Below are 17,306 nucleotides of genomic sequence, written 5' to 3'. Positions count from 1 at the left end.
CAAGGGAGACACAAGAGAGAAATATAATAGTCAGTTGATATACATCGTCTCTTCGTCTCTTCTATGTATATCAACTGACTGTTATATATCTCTCTTGTGTCTCCCCTGATGATGTGATTATTGCACGAAAGTGCACTTGGAAACTTTTCGTGTTTCATTTTCCCCGTGGACTCATAGGAATATCTTGATCACGCGCAAAATTGTGATCCTTTCCAATATATATATATATATATATATATATATATATATATATATATATATATATATATATAAGGACACGCCAAACTTTGTTTTCGTATGTAGGTCGCCCTACTTATCATTTTGAGAGGTATGCCGGGTCATTATCTCAACCCTGTGATAATGTCGAGTCTAAATAACTGCTGACAAGTAACTTTAATAAGCAAGGCTGGAGGTACCGAAGCCATTACAGTGACGTATTCACTCAATATAACAACGAAACGTTATTATGTTTTTAATTAAAGGGGGTTAAGTCTTATTTGTCATTTTGCACTACAATTCAACTACTGAATATCTGTTTAGCTGCCAAAAACGCAGTTGCTCCAATTAAGCAAATTACTTATTAGCTGCCAAAAACGCAGTTGCTCCAATCAAGCAAATTACTTATTTACAGACGACTATTTTCACCAGTGGAAAAGTTCTCACTGGGGTTTCTTGCTTGACAGAGAGGAAGTCTGAAGCTTTCTCCAGCTTATCTTTCCTAATCTGACATCGAAACTTGACCCACTTTCTACAGGGATAAGCTTTGGAACTCCCTCCCTTCTCATGTCTTTCCTAACCTATAGTATGATCCTTTCCCTACAACATTACCAACTTCTCATGTCTTTCCTAAAATCTATGATATAACCCTTTCCCTACACCATTAAGCCGCGGAAACCTTTTTTATCTTATGTCTCTCCAAACACCTACCACCCCGACCCTTTACCCTACACCAATAAGCTTTGGAAATCTTTAATTCACTAATACTTCCAAGAACATCTGTCTGGTTCTGCATCTACTTACGGAGGAATTCTTCTACTTACGCATGCTACAGGTCTTATCATATGCCGGGCGTGTTATATCACCTTCTGAAGATATTTATCTTGGAGAGTTAAAGGCACTACCTTAAATGTCCCCGAGTTTTATTTACTCCCTCCTCACAGAGAGCATGGATATAAACAACCCCCGACAGTGAGTGTATGTATAAAAAATAGTCACTAAAAATAAATAAATACAGCTGTTATAGTATTAATGATGGTAGATTATTCCTTATACTATTATTTGCAATATATTATACTGGGTACTCTTCTTTCTTCTTAAGTATACACAGAACTTACACTCCCTCATGGGTGTGTATAGATGTGGTTCTCATGTTCATTTCATTTGTCCTCTTCATGGACTTCTTCGGGGGTCACTTTGTCGATAGCTTCTGGTCCTTCGCCATGATATACTGCCATCTGCCTTTGTGCCATATAGATTTTGATAGGCTGCAATGAAAATTATATGGTCGTTTCTCTTTAAAGAAATTCTCACGAAGGGAGTCACCTTAGCGTCTAAAGTGCTAATTGAACTCTCATGTTCTTTCTAATCTCCATATTCGCATTTCTTGCGTAGTAACTCGAGCCTGGCGGTAAATAAACCTCAAGATGATCTGTCTTGTTGCACACAATTCCGAAATCTATAATTGTCAGTCTGTGCATTTTTTGGGGGGGCAAAATGTGCATTAAATTGGGCAGATACATTTGTATCACTGTGGCTGCTGGGTTAGGCTGGAACGCTCATGAATTAGCCAGAATATAGAATTTATTTTCTCGCTTAAAGATCATCTGAGTTTGTTCAATGTCACCTGTTAGGTTTTATTTTGCCGGGGAGGGAGCATTGTGAAGCTGTCATTTGCCACTTGATTTCGCCTGTTACTGGAACAGGTTTGTCATATCTTCTTATTGAGCCATTTACCGGTACCACAATGTTGTTGTTCCTTTAATTTCTACTAGTTTCTGGGTCTTAAAGAGGCTTGATATTAAGGAGAAAAGAAAGCTCAATATTATCATACTTCTTTATATTCTCTAATGGTCGCTTAAATTCTTTGGCTGCTTGTTTATAGAAAACGTACGATGGTAGACTGCAATAAACATGAATATTGTTACTGTCTAACCCAACATTTACCACCTGATCCTTTCCTTACACCGCTAAGCTTTGGACCTCTTTTTACCTTCTCATGTCTACCCATCGTCTGATTCCATTTGAAAAGGATTGCTCTCCAGTCCATCACAGTCTCTTGGATCATTCGTATTCTTTCTATCATTTTTTTTTCACCTTTTTTCTCTTAACATTTCATTTAAGTCATGGCGTCAGTGAGGTCGTGTACCCTTGACTAGGGGCCTCTGACACCGAAATAATCAGTTGTTGACAGATTCCCTCCATAATCACTTGTACGTACCTTTGGAGTCAGGAGATGGAGATAAATATGAGATCAATGAACCTTATTTATTTATCTATTTTGCTTTGTCGCTGTCTCCCGCGCTAGCGAGGTAGCGCAAGGAGACAGACGAAAGAACGTACACTATGATAAACATATATCTATTTCCCTCTTTCATCTAATGTACAGAAGTGTTTACTGAAATAGGTGATATGGCTCAGGGTTATATCAGTTTGATATCAGTCATTAAGGAGAGATAAGGAGATCGTGTCCTTCCCTTGATATGAGAAGAGAATAACAGCCTTCGTGTATTCCAAATCTTGTGCACTCCCTAAGTGCCATTTTGGTGCATCCAAAATGGTGTTTGGATGCCATCTTTTAAGGAATTTCGGCAGACCTCTCCTTCCCCACCTTGGAAGTTATTAAAGATAACCCTGGATAAATTCTAGAAGGCCTTGTACTGTATTGTAATCATGGTAAAGCCATAACCCCTGAACTAAGAAGTCTATAGCGTTACATTACCAAAACCTGACGTTCAAAAGATGGACGTAATAACGTAGTCACGTGAGGATCTAGAAGATTTTAAGTTTAAAAGAAAATAAAATTATATTTCTGCCACGTTTGCTGATGGATTTCACTGTCTTGCCCACGCCATTTGATGTTATTTGGTAAATAATGAGATTAAGATTGGGGTGAGTTTAGCTAGAAGCGCTAGACGGGGTAGCAAAGCAGGCCGCCTCAACCGCTACATTCAAGCAAATGCTCACGCCATTAGTGACGTCACATTTGTACACCTCGACAGCTGATCCCGTGAAAACTGCCTATGTCCTTTACACGTTTCTTCTCTGACTGGACTCAGGAACCCTATTTTAAGTACGTAAGCCGGTGGTTTGGAGATATAGACGTGGAGGAGTTGAGAAGTGGATGGGCTTGCAGATGAAACATGGGGAAAGGCAAGAATCGTAAAGGCCGCAGTAAGACTGGCCAGGGGAAGTCAGCTCCCGTTAAGCCAGACACTGTGGCGGGGGTAGGCATTGGTTTCAGTCCTGATTTTGGTAGTAGGTGCTCTTAACTGTATTCTGCATGCATCCTTTTCTTCTCTAGATTGACCCCTGGCAGTTTATTTAATTTTTTTCCCCCCCTTTAGTTAAAGTTTTATATAGCTCAGGGTCGCGCCTTGTGTCATGGATATTTTCCTCCACTTCCAAACACCGAGAATTTACAAATTTGAATATGGGAAATAATCATTTTCTTTCAAAAATATAAAAAAAGAAAGGAAGCTTCCGTCTCCATATGTAATGGAAACTAATGATTCACGAACATGGAGTTTTGAAATGGCTGGACAATGGTACCTAATTACAATTCCCAGTTGGATATCGTTTTAATAACTTCATGCCTCTATCATATTATTCTGTGGCCAGTTTAATCCCACTGTAACCTTATCATGAATCCTAAACCTGGTGTGGTGTGGCATAGCATTACCATGCCTGGCAACAGAGAGGTAGTTTAGTTAAGGTTGCATATTTCATCCTCTTATCACATTATGTAATCTCACCACTTCTTTCTCGTGATGAAGCTTATTACAAAACTGCAGATAGATAATCATGTCGGCAGTTTAGATATGCGAGCTTTTTGTTTGTTGTACGGGATGTGGTGCCCCCAAATAGGGCTGGTCTTGTTGTTTTGCATGAAACCTATGTGTAGGCCATTAGATCATAGTTCAGGTTTTTGATGATGAATACATGAATTGAGATGGAATTAGCATCATTATGAAAGTGCATAATGAAGCGAGATAAGAAGTTATATATATGACGTACAGGTTAGTAGAATTCAAATAAGAGTGTACCTTTTGACAGGTATAACGTCTTATACGGTAGTATTTAAGAACGTTATATAGCAAGAAATCACTTAGTTCACGTGTTTCGATTCTGCTGCAGAGATGAAATTCACAGGATGCGTTGGTTGATTGAACATTCCTTGCTCTTGTGATTAAGAACCTTTAGCAAATGATAGACATATTGGAAGCTACAGAAAGTGAAGTGATGGGAGATTAAGATGTTATGTAACATGCCTCAGGAAGCATCTGATATGGCATCCTATTCTGCAAGAGGCTTAGAAATGATTTTGATAGTATTTAGTATCAGTATTATAGGGAGTACAGGATCACAGGGAATATGGCATTCACAAATAATGTGTCGTATGGATATTTGACGTCCTCCAGGGGTTTTATCTTCCTTAAACTAAGGAGAATTTTGAGCAATCGAAGGACTGGAAAAACCTAACCTGACCTGATCAAGTACCACCCAGCATAACCCCACCCAACTCTATCTTATCTAATATAACATAAACTTATCCTGACCAATCTTAACCTTATTCATCAAAGATAAACCTAACCAGCAATGATTTTACTGATAAGCTTTTCAGAGGGATGTTTTCATATCTGCTGAGATTGTAGGATAATGCTTCAAATTTATGGATGATCTATGGCTCTTGCTCTGGCCTTTTATTTTCTTTGCGTGTGAGTATATGCTGATATATTAAGATGGTGCATCGATAATCTGATGCAGTGGGGTCATCAAATTTTGAAGGGGTTGCCGTAAGGAATCCCAAATTCCCTCATGAAATTTGTCATTGAAATGCTATGTTCTTTAGTTAGCTTTACACAGGAGTGAATCCCATATTCATAGGAGGACTTTGTTGAAGATAAAAAAATTAGGTTAATCAAAATCCTTGTGAACCAATAGAAAGGATGTGCTGTTGGTATACTGATATGATTATGTGTTTGAATAAATCATTAGAAGTGGCATTTGAATAGTCAGGTTGCCAAGCTAGGTAAAACTTTTCGAGTACAGGTATCCCAAGATTGCTGAAAATGCTTTATGACTCATGAAATATTGTGTTGAAATCTGCTTAAACCACAGGGACTGATTTTTTATTGAAAATCTTGAATGTATATCTTCACCTAGACAGTACATATGGAGGAAAAAACATACTGGTAGTAACAACACTCAAGGAAATATCATGGGAATTGAAGGACTGGGATAAGTGGATTTAAAGTTGATCATTAGTAGCGAGATATATAACTCAGTCGGAGAAGATATTAAGATTGGCAGGTGGTCATAGGCTCTGCTATATTTGAAGTAATCAGATACTTGTAGTTTTTTTATCTTTGTAGAGAATCCCATGTAATCCCTATTGCTGTAACTGAACTAGATAATCAGAGGTAGAACTTTATCTTCCTTTAAACCCATAGGAAATGGTGAAATTCAAATGAAACCTTTGCAGCCATATTGATTCATGTTGACGTGCATGAGGTAATTATGTAATGGTAATGATTAGAAATATTTCTCTGTCTAAGGAGCACGAGACAGTATATAAGATCAAGAAAGATACTTGTTATTCCCCACGAATCCATCTAGAATTATGGATTCTGATTTAACGTGTACTACAAAGAAGTTAAGTAGGCTTATCTTAAGCAATTCCATTTAAACTAGTAATTATCCAGTGGCAGAATAGGTAACGCAGTACTGTAATGGCTAGCTTTAGAAAGATTATGAATGTGCCAAGTTGTGGCTTATGGATGCTAGCTTTAAACAGCTTAACTGATCACAAAAGTTACAAAGTTTAGTCTTAGATTGAGTTTTTAGAGACTGGTGGGCCTCAAGAATTACACAAGGTATGCCTAAGATAAATAAGATTAATAATAGGAATAGTTAAATTTTTGGTTTCCAGATAAGAAATTAGATTACTGATATGAATGGTTTCCAGATACCTTTACCTCTCAGGAATGCGATTTTCCATTTAAATGTAAATAACAAGACCACTTGAGATGCGACTCTTATTTCTGAAATGTTAGCAGATAGAAACTCCTCCTCCCTGCTTACGATAATTTATAGAACTTGCTTTTAAATTACAGATTGATCCACAGAGAAATTAAACTGTCTCTGGTAGGGAGGAGGATTTAATGCCAGTATTTTGACAGTAGTCACCATGAGTTGAAGTATTTTATGTAGCCAAGCCATTATTATGAAAAAAACCCACAGCTTTGTAGGCCTAGGAAACTCTGTAGATACACGTTAAAAAAGGAACTTTAGTTTAGGAATAGTCAATTATGATACTGGCAAAAAGCAAGGAGTACTACTTTAGTACCAGCAAATGAAAAAATATAATTGTACCCACATTCAAAGATTACATCAGAGATAGGATACACTTGAGTGTCATTCTGATGCCTTGTTATGTAGTCATTATGTAACTATGCATGAGTCAGATTTGCCTTGTAGTCACTAAAACTGGGTCAAAAACAAGTAGCTGTAAAGATTAACTTACTGCATTGTTCATCATGAAAATATGTTTTTTGCAAAAAGCATACTTTCCTTATTTGAACATTAGTAAATATTTGTATGTTCTGGTGTATGGCCAAGGATTGTTGGAAAATATCAATGAAATAAGGTGTACTCTTATGTTTACGACATCTTCTGTGGGACTCTTGGACATTATCCTTGCTGTCATGGCCAGAGCAAGATGATTGCATTGCATACCACAGCAATATGTTGCTGTTCAGATTCTCATGGTCTTGGAGTTTGGAGGTGTTTCTCCTATGTAATTATTATATTTTTTTGTCATTTTTGGTTCTGCATTTTTATTATGTTGTGAGTTTTGTGTGTATTATAGAAATAATTACCTGAACATTGAAGGGTCCTTCAACATAAGTCCGAGACTTAGGAATTATATACATTAAGTGCATTAAGACTCACAACAAAGCTAGGAAAAAAAATATATTTATATATCTCTGTGATTAGTAGGTACTGGGTGATCCCACATTAGGACATACTATTATGCAAAGATACTCTAATCAGTATTTTGTAGATTATACTGGGTGATACATCACTAAAGTTATCCATGGCACTCGTTCCCATGCCTTCTAATGTTACACATTAGTGGTGACTGCATGGGGCCCAGTTTTATGCTCACAGTCTGACTTGTATGCCCTTACTTTGCAAGCAAGAGAAATCTTTTTGATAAGATATTATACAGTAATGATTAGTGACAGAGGTGTTGCAGAGGCTATGGCTGTAACTTGCAGAGAGGAAGTGCACTTATGGGCTTGATGTAGCAACGTGAAGCCACAGCAAGTATGCTGTATATATTTTCATATAAAGTTTAGATTGCCCTTATATCATGGGACTGTTGCCGTGCAGATAGTCGCATTTTGTTGATAAAACATTTCCCTAGAATTTTTCTTACAACTACTACTCCTTCTGACAGAAATGTTATAGAGACTACAATAAGATTTTCCACTTACCTTTACCTTTTTGTTGCCTTTCTCTTCCTGCTCCAGGAATGGGTTGCCTCAGCACCCTGTAGGCCAGTCACATATATCGGTGGAACCGCAGATAAAAAAGTGTGTTGATTTTGCAAGTGTGTCTTTTTGGGGGCTATAACAAGACAACTGAGGAATAAGTCTGCAGTTTGGAAGTTTCATTTTGGTCATGAGAGGTCTTGTGATATGTTGTATTAGTGTAGGTCATACTGAGGATGAGGAAGAATGATTCGAACTTATTCAGAGAGTATAGTTTCAGATAGATGTTTTTATGGTTGGATGGTGTTTAAGCTGATATCAGGGTTTGTAATGGAGAAATAGATATTATTGAGAATACAGATGAGGAAGGATAACTCGAACATCTCCTGAAAGTATAGTTTCAGAAGGGTGTTTTATTCATGAGATTGTTTTTAAGACTGTGTTAGGAGGGCAGTTGTCCAGTGCTTTTAAGTTCATTTACATGTGCACATAGTTTGTTAATATCATATTTATCGGGGAAGGGGGAATTTGTATTAAAGTGTAAGGCAAGGGAAAGCATTTAATTTCTATCTAGGGTTTGGTGGCTGGTTATGGAGTGGTTTTGATGAGAATAGCTTAGTACTGTTTCAAAGAACAAGGTACCTAGTATGTTGGGTTGAAATTGTACTGAGGTATTTTAATTTCTTAGTGCAGGTTTAGACTGTGTTGTTGTTAGGTAGCCTGTGATTGTTCGGAGTGCTCTGTCTTGTGAGGTTTGCACCTTTGTTAGACCTATTTTTCACAGGGTGGAGACATAGTTTAGTTTAGAATAAATGCATTGATTGCTCAGGGTACATAGGGATTTCTTAGTTTTCCAAATCTGGTACCAATAATGTTCTCTTGGTATTTAGTATGTTTTATGGCCATTGTGCTGGTGTTTATGGTGTTGTGTATGGCATGTGTGTGTTTTTTGATGCCCATTATGGGTGGGATATTGTTGAGTGGGAGTGGTTGTCCATTCTGGTTGACAGGATGGTTAGGGCTGGGTTCAAGTCTACTTTAGGGGTGGTGGTTGACATTTGTGGTGAGGCAGACATTCTGTTTTGAGTGAGTTAGTGTTCCAATTGCATGATGTAGTTTTGCACGTTTATTGTTGCTTGGGTAGTGTCAGGGTGCTGTGATGTGAGTGTGAGGTCATCTGGAAATGAGGATGAGACAGAAAGACAGATCAAAGAGGATGAGATAGAAAGACAGATCAAAGAGAATGTTCGTAGTAGTAGTAAACAGAACCATATCTAATAAAGAAGCTCTGTCGAGGTGCCACAGGGAACTATGTTAACCTCAATTCTCATAATAATTATGTCAGACTTTGACAGAAAAGGAGAAGAATGCATAGAAAGGTGCTTTTCTGTTGACACCACAGTAAGCAAGATGATAGGATCAATAACTAAACTAAAAGAAATCCTACGTACTTACGAAACAGTCTACAGATGGTCAGAAATGAACCTGATGGAATTCCACTAAGACAAATTTGAACAGATAAGTTGTGAAACAAGTAATGATGCATTGATGATACCATATAAACGTGCAACAAAGTGATAATGACTCTAAAGGAAATATCACAGATGTAATTGTCATTGTGAATAAGAAATGAGAATTCATAGAGAATTATCAGGAAAATTACAGTGTTCAATCAGGTAATGAGGGGTATGATATTGAGAAGTTTCAATACAAGAAAGAGAAAACTGTTGATGTAAACACATGATTTATACTGTTGTGTCACACTTTCACCAGCCAAACATATAGAGAAATCAACAAATTATAATACAGAAGCAGTTCACAGACGAAATTGAGAGGATGGAACTTACAAACTCTCATGAAAAGCTGGAATTCTGTAGACTAAAAAGAGAAAGGTGCAAGATAATCTGGATGGCTACAAACTGAGGCAGTAAGGGATAATATGTTGAACTTAAAATCTTCTCATCAGTGAAGAAACAGAGATATTTGATTTCTAAGAATTTCATGTATTACATGAAATTCTTAGAAATTGAATATACAGGAAAGATTGACAAGAATATATGAAAGCTAAGCAAAAAAGCTTGAAATGTCATTATGTATAACAACAGGAGAAATAAGAGAGTTGCCTGTTACGACTATAGAAATGTTTTAACAGAACACTTGATGTATGACTGAAATTAAACCCAGAATATATAAGTATTTTATGAATGTTGAGAAGAGAGAAATGTTATTCACCAAATGGGACATTTAGTAAGTGCCCCATTGTTGTGGCAAAATGTTGCCATAGAAGGTAACTCTCTCTCTCTCTCTCTCTCTCTCTCTCTCTCTCTCTCTCTCTCTCTCTCTCTCTCTGGGTCTCCTGTAGCACCAAGGAAATCAGCTGTCAACTATTTGGACAGGAAGGAAGAAGTGTGTTGTGTGTTTGTCCTGATGGTATAAGTGCAGTGCCTTTAAGGCGAAGGTGTTTGATGTCTTCGTTGTGGAAGTTGTGTCTTGGACATGAGGAGTCCTGGAATATTTTGAAATGATCTTTGCATTGTTGAAGAGATAGATGGTGTCCAGAACATAGACAATAGACTATGATGTGTATGTTGGAGATATGTAGTTTCACATGTGTAAATATCTTATGGAATGGAGTTCAAGACTGGGTTTGGGGTTCTTTTGCATTTATTGAGTCACTATGGTGTGAATATGTTTTTTCACTAGCATTTCCTGTGGCAAGGAGAGGATCTGTGTGTATAGGTTGCTGAAAGGTGAGGCAGCATTGAACAATATGTCTTCATGGAAGTTGTTGGAGGGTTTTAAGGAAGAATGAGTGGGAGAGGGTCAGTACTATTGCTTTAGATTTGGTGCCAAGCATGCTGAGGTGTGATTGTATAGGAATTTTTTTTTGCAGATGTTGAATGTTTTTGGTGTCTATGTAACCAATGATTGAAATAAGGGCTCTGATTTGTGTGGTTTCTATTATATATATTGAGCTTGCTCTTGGCTGGATTGGTGACCAGCCTGATGAGGCATAGTTTATGATGGAGTGAATAACTTGTTAGTAAATGTTATTGAGGGATTCTCTTATTATCTGAAATTGGTGCTAGTGAGGGTGTTTAGGTTGATGACATTTGTGGTGTGCAAAGTGAATATCACATGCAAGTTATATTGTGATACCATACGTGGCATTGTTGGTATTTTGTTGCTTGGGAGAATTTGATTATTCAGGATAATGGGATAATGCAGTGTGGATTCTAGTCTGTCGGGATGTAAGGGGTGATGGTGCATTTTAGTGCTGATGCAGACATTTTGGTTTGAATGCTGTATATTCATTGATGCACGTATAGTATCCTGATGCTGTGATGTAATTTTGAGGTCACTTGTTAGAGATCTTTAACACAATGGTTTGTGGGAAATGGAGGGGGATCAAGTAGGAAGAGATTGAAGGAGATGGAAGAAAGAATGTCCGTTCATCTGTCCATACACTGATACATACATACCAGTACATATAGGCATACATACATACCAATACATATATACATACATACTTTCCCTCATTTGCTCTTATTCTCATCCCCCCCCCTTTTTTTTTTTGGTGGGTGTTATGCAATCTATGTTTAGGTTCATATATGGAGGTACTTTGTCTGGAAACTTCACTTTCATCTTTATGAAAGTTCGAAAACCGATGATGAAAATGTTTAGTGTATGTATATGAAGCAAAATTGAACAATGCTTTGATGTATGGTCTTCAACAAAACAAGCTGAAAGTAATATGATGGAGGGAACTTAGAAATACTAGAAGATTTGGCCCCCCTTAGCCCCCATCTGCATGCTCCTGCGAAGGGCTACCCCAAACATGCCCTCCCACCTTGGCCACCATACCCTCCCTCACTACCATCACTCCTTGCCTCCCTAGATACCACACTCTCACTTCCTCATCACCACCACTTCATCCCTTCTTGGTTACCACACTCACCCTCACTACCACCACTCGTCTCCATGGCTGAATGATGGAATGTCATTGTTCAGTGGTATAGCTATTCAGTCTTGCTGGTTTCTCCTCTTATTACCTCCCATTTTACCAGCACAGCCTTCCTGCTCAGTATTAAGATATTTGAAGTGAAAATATATTACCCCAGCAGCCAGCTGTATCTATCCTGCCAAGGAAATAGATGAATTTACTGTTAGCTGTGTAATGGGGATTAGATTTCATGTATTTATCAACTTCCTTGGCGTGTCGTCAGTGAGTCAGAAAACAGGACCATATTTTACATTATAAGCTTCAAGTAAATTGAGGCAGTAAATATCATGAACTACCATCTTATGTTATAATTTAATATATGGCAAGAAATAGAAGGAGTGGAAGGAAATCAAATAGGATAGAAATCATAGTAAGTGGAAGAAACATAAGTGAAAGCAACTAGAATTCCATGAAATATATCAAAAAGAGGCCATGGGGAAAACTACATACAAGAGGCCAGTAAGAAAAACAAAGCTATTAAGTGTTTTGACCAAGAATAAGCATATGTAGAGTGACTGAAAATCTTCAAGAGAAGTCTAAGGAAATGAACAAAAAGTGTTCGGGGTGAACCCTGTTTAGACAGCTTCGTAATGTGTGTGGCATTAAAGAGTATCATTGTTTTGAAACAAGCAGGTTATTTTGCTTTTGTTTGCCACAAGGCAAAATCTCCTCATAGGTACAAGTAGGGACAGATAGATAATCCTATTATGCTTTGTGAATAAGGTGTAAAATAGAATTTCACTGTCATTGTTGCCCTGTATTATAGAGTTTTAACATCCCTTTTTCCATTAACTGAATATATTTAACAGCGGTGTAATGTTGACTTCAGTATATATTGTTTGTTGTAAATACTTTTTCTTGGTTAAGCATATTTTTGATTATCTTTCTGCAAGGCAATGTACTGCTGATATAAAACATATCTGAGGGACAGAAGTGTGTACCTGAAAACTAGTCAGATATTTATTTTCTACTGTTTTGAAGGGGAATTTACATTATAATTTCTTTCCAGAGTGATATGAGATTTTTTTCTGTACAATTGGGGGATTGGAGCCTCCCCTCATTCTGTGGATAACTATCTTCATCATTCCTTCAGTATAAAACCTATGTTTTCACTTTTGTAAAGCAGTAAGTTCAATCCTAGTATACGTACCATACTGGGAAGCAGGGTACATAATGTCCATGAAGGAACGAAGATGGCATTTTTTTGCCTTTGGTACCCACAGTATCTGGATAAATGGTTTTTAGTATCACTGAAATTCCACTGAAATATAATCAAGTCTTTGCATATGCTTTACTGGAAAACATTCCTTAAAGGAGTTCATTAAGAAATATTGAAATACTTTGGGTGGTCATCACATTTCATAATCATGTAGCTCCTCCATGTTATCTCTATACATTCAGCTGATTATGTTAAGGGTGTCAGTGGTCAGGATCCCCTATCTATGTGTGACTGTTCTTAGATTATGTGGGGGTCAATGGTTAGGGCTTATCATCTCCCAGTGTGCCTGGTTTACTGGTGACCACACAGTGCCTAACAGAGAAGGACCCAAGATGGGAAGTCTATAGTTGTTTTTTGCTATAATTGATAAGTTTAGTACATAATCATTTTGCAGTATTCTTTCTTTGACAGCAACAATTAGAAAAATGCTGTATCATTAGAGAATATTAATTTAAGATTGTGTTGTCCTTTGAGTCCACCAGTGATTCCAGTACTGTAGAGTGAAAGACCGTCACATGATATAAGCAAGCATACAATGATTGTACTTTGTGTCCAGTGCTAAGTGCAAAGAGCAAAATGTCTGTAACCATTGACCTTGACTACATTGATCGTATTGTCAGTTCTCAGAGGACTGGGTTTTGTTCAGTAAGTATGAAAATGGTTTAAAGTAGAATTATAAATGATTATACAAATTCAATATAATGCAAGTCAAATAGTGTTGTTGATTTGTATGTTGAGAGTTATACCTCAAATCTCTTCTTGTGGAAGCTGATTGATATTATGGTCAGTATGTTTATGGGAATTTTTGTGAGGATATTTCAGAATTTCATATTATGATTAAGTTAGGTGTTGTATACATTTAAGGATGTATTAAAAGTATTATTAAGGAAATATACTGCTCATTATATTTAAGACATATGATTCTACCTGTTATAAAAAGGCACAAGTTGAAATTTAGGTATGAATTAAATGATAATGAGATTGTTGAAAATTTTAATGGTCTACAGTAACAATTATTTTAATGGTTAACGATTTTTCCTGGTGTAGAAATATTCATATGAAAGATTTTTCCTGGTGTAGAAATATTCATATGAAATGGGTTAATAATATTATATTCTTTAAAAGAGAAAGAACAACAATAAGTTTAAGAAAGTCATGCTCTGTTTCAACTACCATTATTGTTAGTGAATGGGCCAGGGGTTAAAGGCATGATTTGGACATAAAGTAATGTAAATCTTAACTTACAGACAGTGGTTATTCATCTGGAAATGCTGATTGGTTATTTTACATCATACATTCATGGTTTTGTAAGAAAAGAAGCATGTATTGATGAGAAATTAGTGGCATTGTTAGAAGAGAAACGATGGTAGAATCAGTCAGAGTCCCTAATGTTTGTCTATGGCTGCAAGGTCATGATGATTGTATACATTTTTGATCAGCATTTAAAGTGAAATACTGGGAGTCAGTACTGTATATTTCTCAAATTCCAGCTATGCAGGTGAAGCTGCAGTTAATTGGCTTTGGAAATGATATAAGGGAGCATGGAAAAGTGGCCATATTCTGGTGATTACAAGAATTCCATGATTTTTTCAGTTTTTGTATGTTTGATTTAGCCTGAATTTAACTTTTTACTTTTTCTTTTACCTTTCTTGAACTAGAAGAACTAAGATTATATCCATACATTAAAGTTTGGATGAAAAAGTTCACTATGCAAGCTCACACACACTACTCTAAATTTTTATCCATTCACTAGAGTTCAAATTGCATTTCCAGTACTTTTCTCTCCTCCCTTGCATGACTCATCTGATAATTTAACCTTTGTTTACTTCTGTTATCATTATCACTCCTAAATCTTGATTAAGTTCATCAGGAACTCCTAATTCTTCTCCTTTCAAATTGATATTACACTGTGACAATACATATTTAAAAACCATGATCCTTGCTCTTACACACATTTACTTTCAAAATTCTTTATGTACACATACAGGTATGTGTACTATGATGCTTCCACTTATGATTTTTTGACTTTACAATTATGTGATACTGATATAAATACAGTAGAAAACGTATGTCAGATTTTGAATTTTGATCTTTTCCTAGGCTAGCGATATGTTGCGCATTGGCAGCAAGCCACATCTTCCAGTCAGCCTTGCAGTCACAAGTGTTAACAACTGCATTAAGTGTATTTTCGACTTATGATGGGTTTACCGGAGTGTAACCCCATCATAAGTTGAGGCCCGGCTGTATCCTCAGCATTGACCTACCATTTTGTCCAGTTCCTTGTCTGGTTTGGCTGACAAAACAACATTATCTGCGCACATAAACTTTGGCTGCCATCCTTTATGTTCTGCCATGATGTCAGTGTATTACCCGACCTCACTTGTCTTGTGTTATGCCTGATCCTTAAAAGCATTATATTGTTCATCCATGTTTGGGAACTCCTTGGATGAAAAGATACTCTAAGATGAATGGACGGAAGCATCCACTTTACAACTAAGGAGTTCACAAAATTGCTCAACTGCTTAGGCAAGGCTGTGGCCCTCATGAATCAGATGGATCCCAACTGTGAGCTTTCCCTCCTGTTCTCAGTGTCATTTACAGAATGTTTATTTAGCTACAGGGAGCTTTAAAGTAGAGAAAGAAGCAGGTCATACAGTTAGATTTGGATCTATCTATATCTCTGATGCATGTTCCCAGCTGGAACTCCCTCAAGGGGATGACTATGACAATAGAGTCTCCATTACTAATGAACTCTAGTGCCGCTTCATAGCCTTTAGTGCCTCACCCTTAACAGGCCATTGGCAGAGGGCAACTCTAGTGACTACTTCTACCTAATGTTGCTATCCAGTGCTCCTAGCTAAATTTCCTACCTACTACTTAATCTGTTGTTCCTCATTAAACTCAGACTTGGACAGGATATCTTGGCAAAACACAAAATTTTGTTAAGTTTAATACCTCCAAGACCCAATTTCTTCCCATCTTTTTATTGCAGACTTCTCTCAACTCTTTTCTCTCCTTTGACAGTTCTGTAAGAAAACTTCTTGACTCAATGAACATACTTAGTATTACTGTAACATCCACTCTTTCCTGGAAACCCCACATGAGAGGAATAGCTAAGTCTGCCTTTAAGAAATTGGGAGTCCTGTTTAGATGTTGTAACTTCTCTTCTGTGCAGTTGCTCCACTTATATAAGGGGTTGATTCTTCCATGTATGGAGTACTGCTCTCACATTTGGGATGGCTCTAGCTTTGTATCCTTGCTTCACAGAACTGAGTCTGAAGCAGTCCGACTTATAAACTCCAGGCTAATTTTCAAACTTGACTTCCTTGCCCTACGCCGCAATGTTGGTTCACTCTTCCCCTCCTATGGGTATTACTTTGGTTTTTGTTCCTGAGAGCTGGTTGCTTGTGTACCCCCACCGATAGCAAGACCACACATACTTGGCAAGCTGCTGCGTCACATGATCATTGTGTGGCCTTTGACAACTCAAGGGAGTGCCGTTTTGATACCTGTTTCTTTCCCTACACCTCAAAGCTTTGGAACTTTCTACCTTTATATTTCTTTTCCAATTACTATGACCTGGCACGTGTCAAAGACAAGTCTTTCACTCTCAAAAATTTGCACATGCCTTCCCTTGTCTATTATTTTTCCACTTCATGATTCTCTCTATATTTCAATTAAGGCCTTGCCTTGATGTGGACTTTTGCCTGTGACTAGAGCCTTCAATATGAAAACAAATTTGCTAAAAGGCATGGCTAGTGCATATTGCTCATTGCAGGAAAATCTAGAGCTACGAAAAGTGAGCCTTGTGAATTAAGTGCTGTCAAGTGTTATGTCTGACTAGGAGAGATTGTATGTTTGTAGGTGAGGCAGAAAAGAAAGACAGCTACCTGGGTCAGAGGAGTGCATGCATCTTCACAACCACTGAAGTGCTGGCTCTCTATGCAGGCACCACTAACACTCTCACTACCCAGGCTGGTAATATGCCTCCTAGGTCATTGGATGCCTACCAACTTCTTCCTGTCATTTTGTTAAATTTGGATAGCTTTTCCAAAGATCCCAGGAGAAAGTCTTGTGTTCCATCCCAATTTGCTATAGTTTCTCTGCTTTATAATTCTTGGGGTGACCAAGACGTACCAAATTTCCCTCCCTCTCCCTCTTCATAACCCTCAGTTTACCCCATTCCACTTCATGACCACTTTAAGCCTCAACACTCCATATTCCAGTAAGTTTTTATCGAATGTTGTTTGAATAGAAATAAACCTGTCGTGTAGCAGTTAGCATTGCTGGGGTTGAACCTGCATAGGTCTCAATCCTGGTCACAGGGCTTGGTTTACAGTCACTCGTGCTGTTCATCTTCCCCTTGGGG

At 37.5% G+C, this 17,306-nt stretch overlaps 1 protein-coding gene and 1 long non-coding RNA gene across 4 annotated transcripts in view; one reads left to right on the top strand and one right to left on the bottom strand.

The window, feature by feature from the left end:
• LOC139767569 (uncharacterized) overlaps positions 1 to 1,137 on the bottom strand; it is a 70,246-nt gene extending 69,109 nt beyond the window's left edge. The window contains exon 1 of the long non-coding RNA XR_011717177.1: positions 1,041 to 1,137. This is a non-coding gene — a long non-coding RNA (uncharacterized lncRNA). The remainder of the gene's footprint in view (positions 1 to 1,040) is intronic.
• Positions 1,138 to 3,153: 2,016 nt separating this feature from the next.
• The window catches only part of LOC139745715 (vacuole membrane protein 1-like), a 57,733-nt gene continuing 43,580 nt past the window's right edge, over positions 3,154 to 17,306 (top strand). The window contains exon 1 of one of the 3 annotated variants that reach the window (XM_071656170.1): positions 3,154 to 3,289. Coding sequence is in view for 2 of the 3 variants with exons in the window: in XM_071656168.1 (XP_071512269.1) it covers positions 3,360 to 3,443 (84 nt within the window). In the remaining variant the exon portion in view is untranslated. Of the gene's footprint in view, positions 3,444 to 13,236; positions 13,583 to 17,306 lie in introns of those variants that run through there. The other 2 variants (XM_071656168.1, XM_071656169.1) reach the window with 2 other exon arrangements.

Source organism: Panulirus ornatus, chromosome 62 (genome assembly GCF_036320965.1).
Source record: "Panulirus ornatus isolate Po-2019 chromosome 62, ASM3632096v1, whole genome shotgun sequence".
In the NCBI taxonomy this organism is placed as follows: Eukaryota; Metazoa; Arthropoda; class Malacostraca; order Decapoda; family Palinuridae; genus Panulirus; species Panulirus ornatus.
Note: the sequence above shows the minus strand (reverse complement) of the source record. Positions and strands in the feature narration are given on the sequence as shown.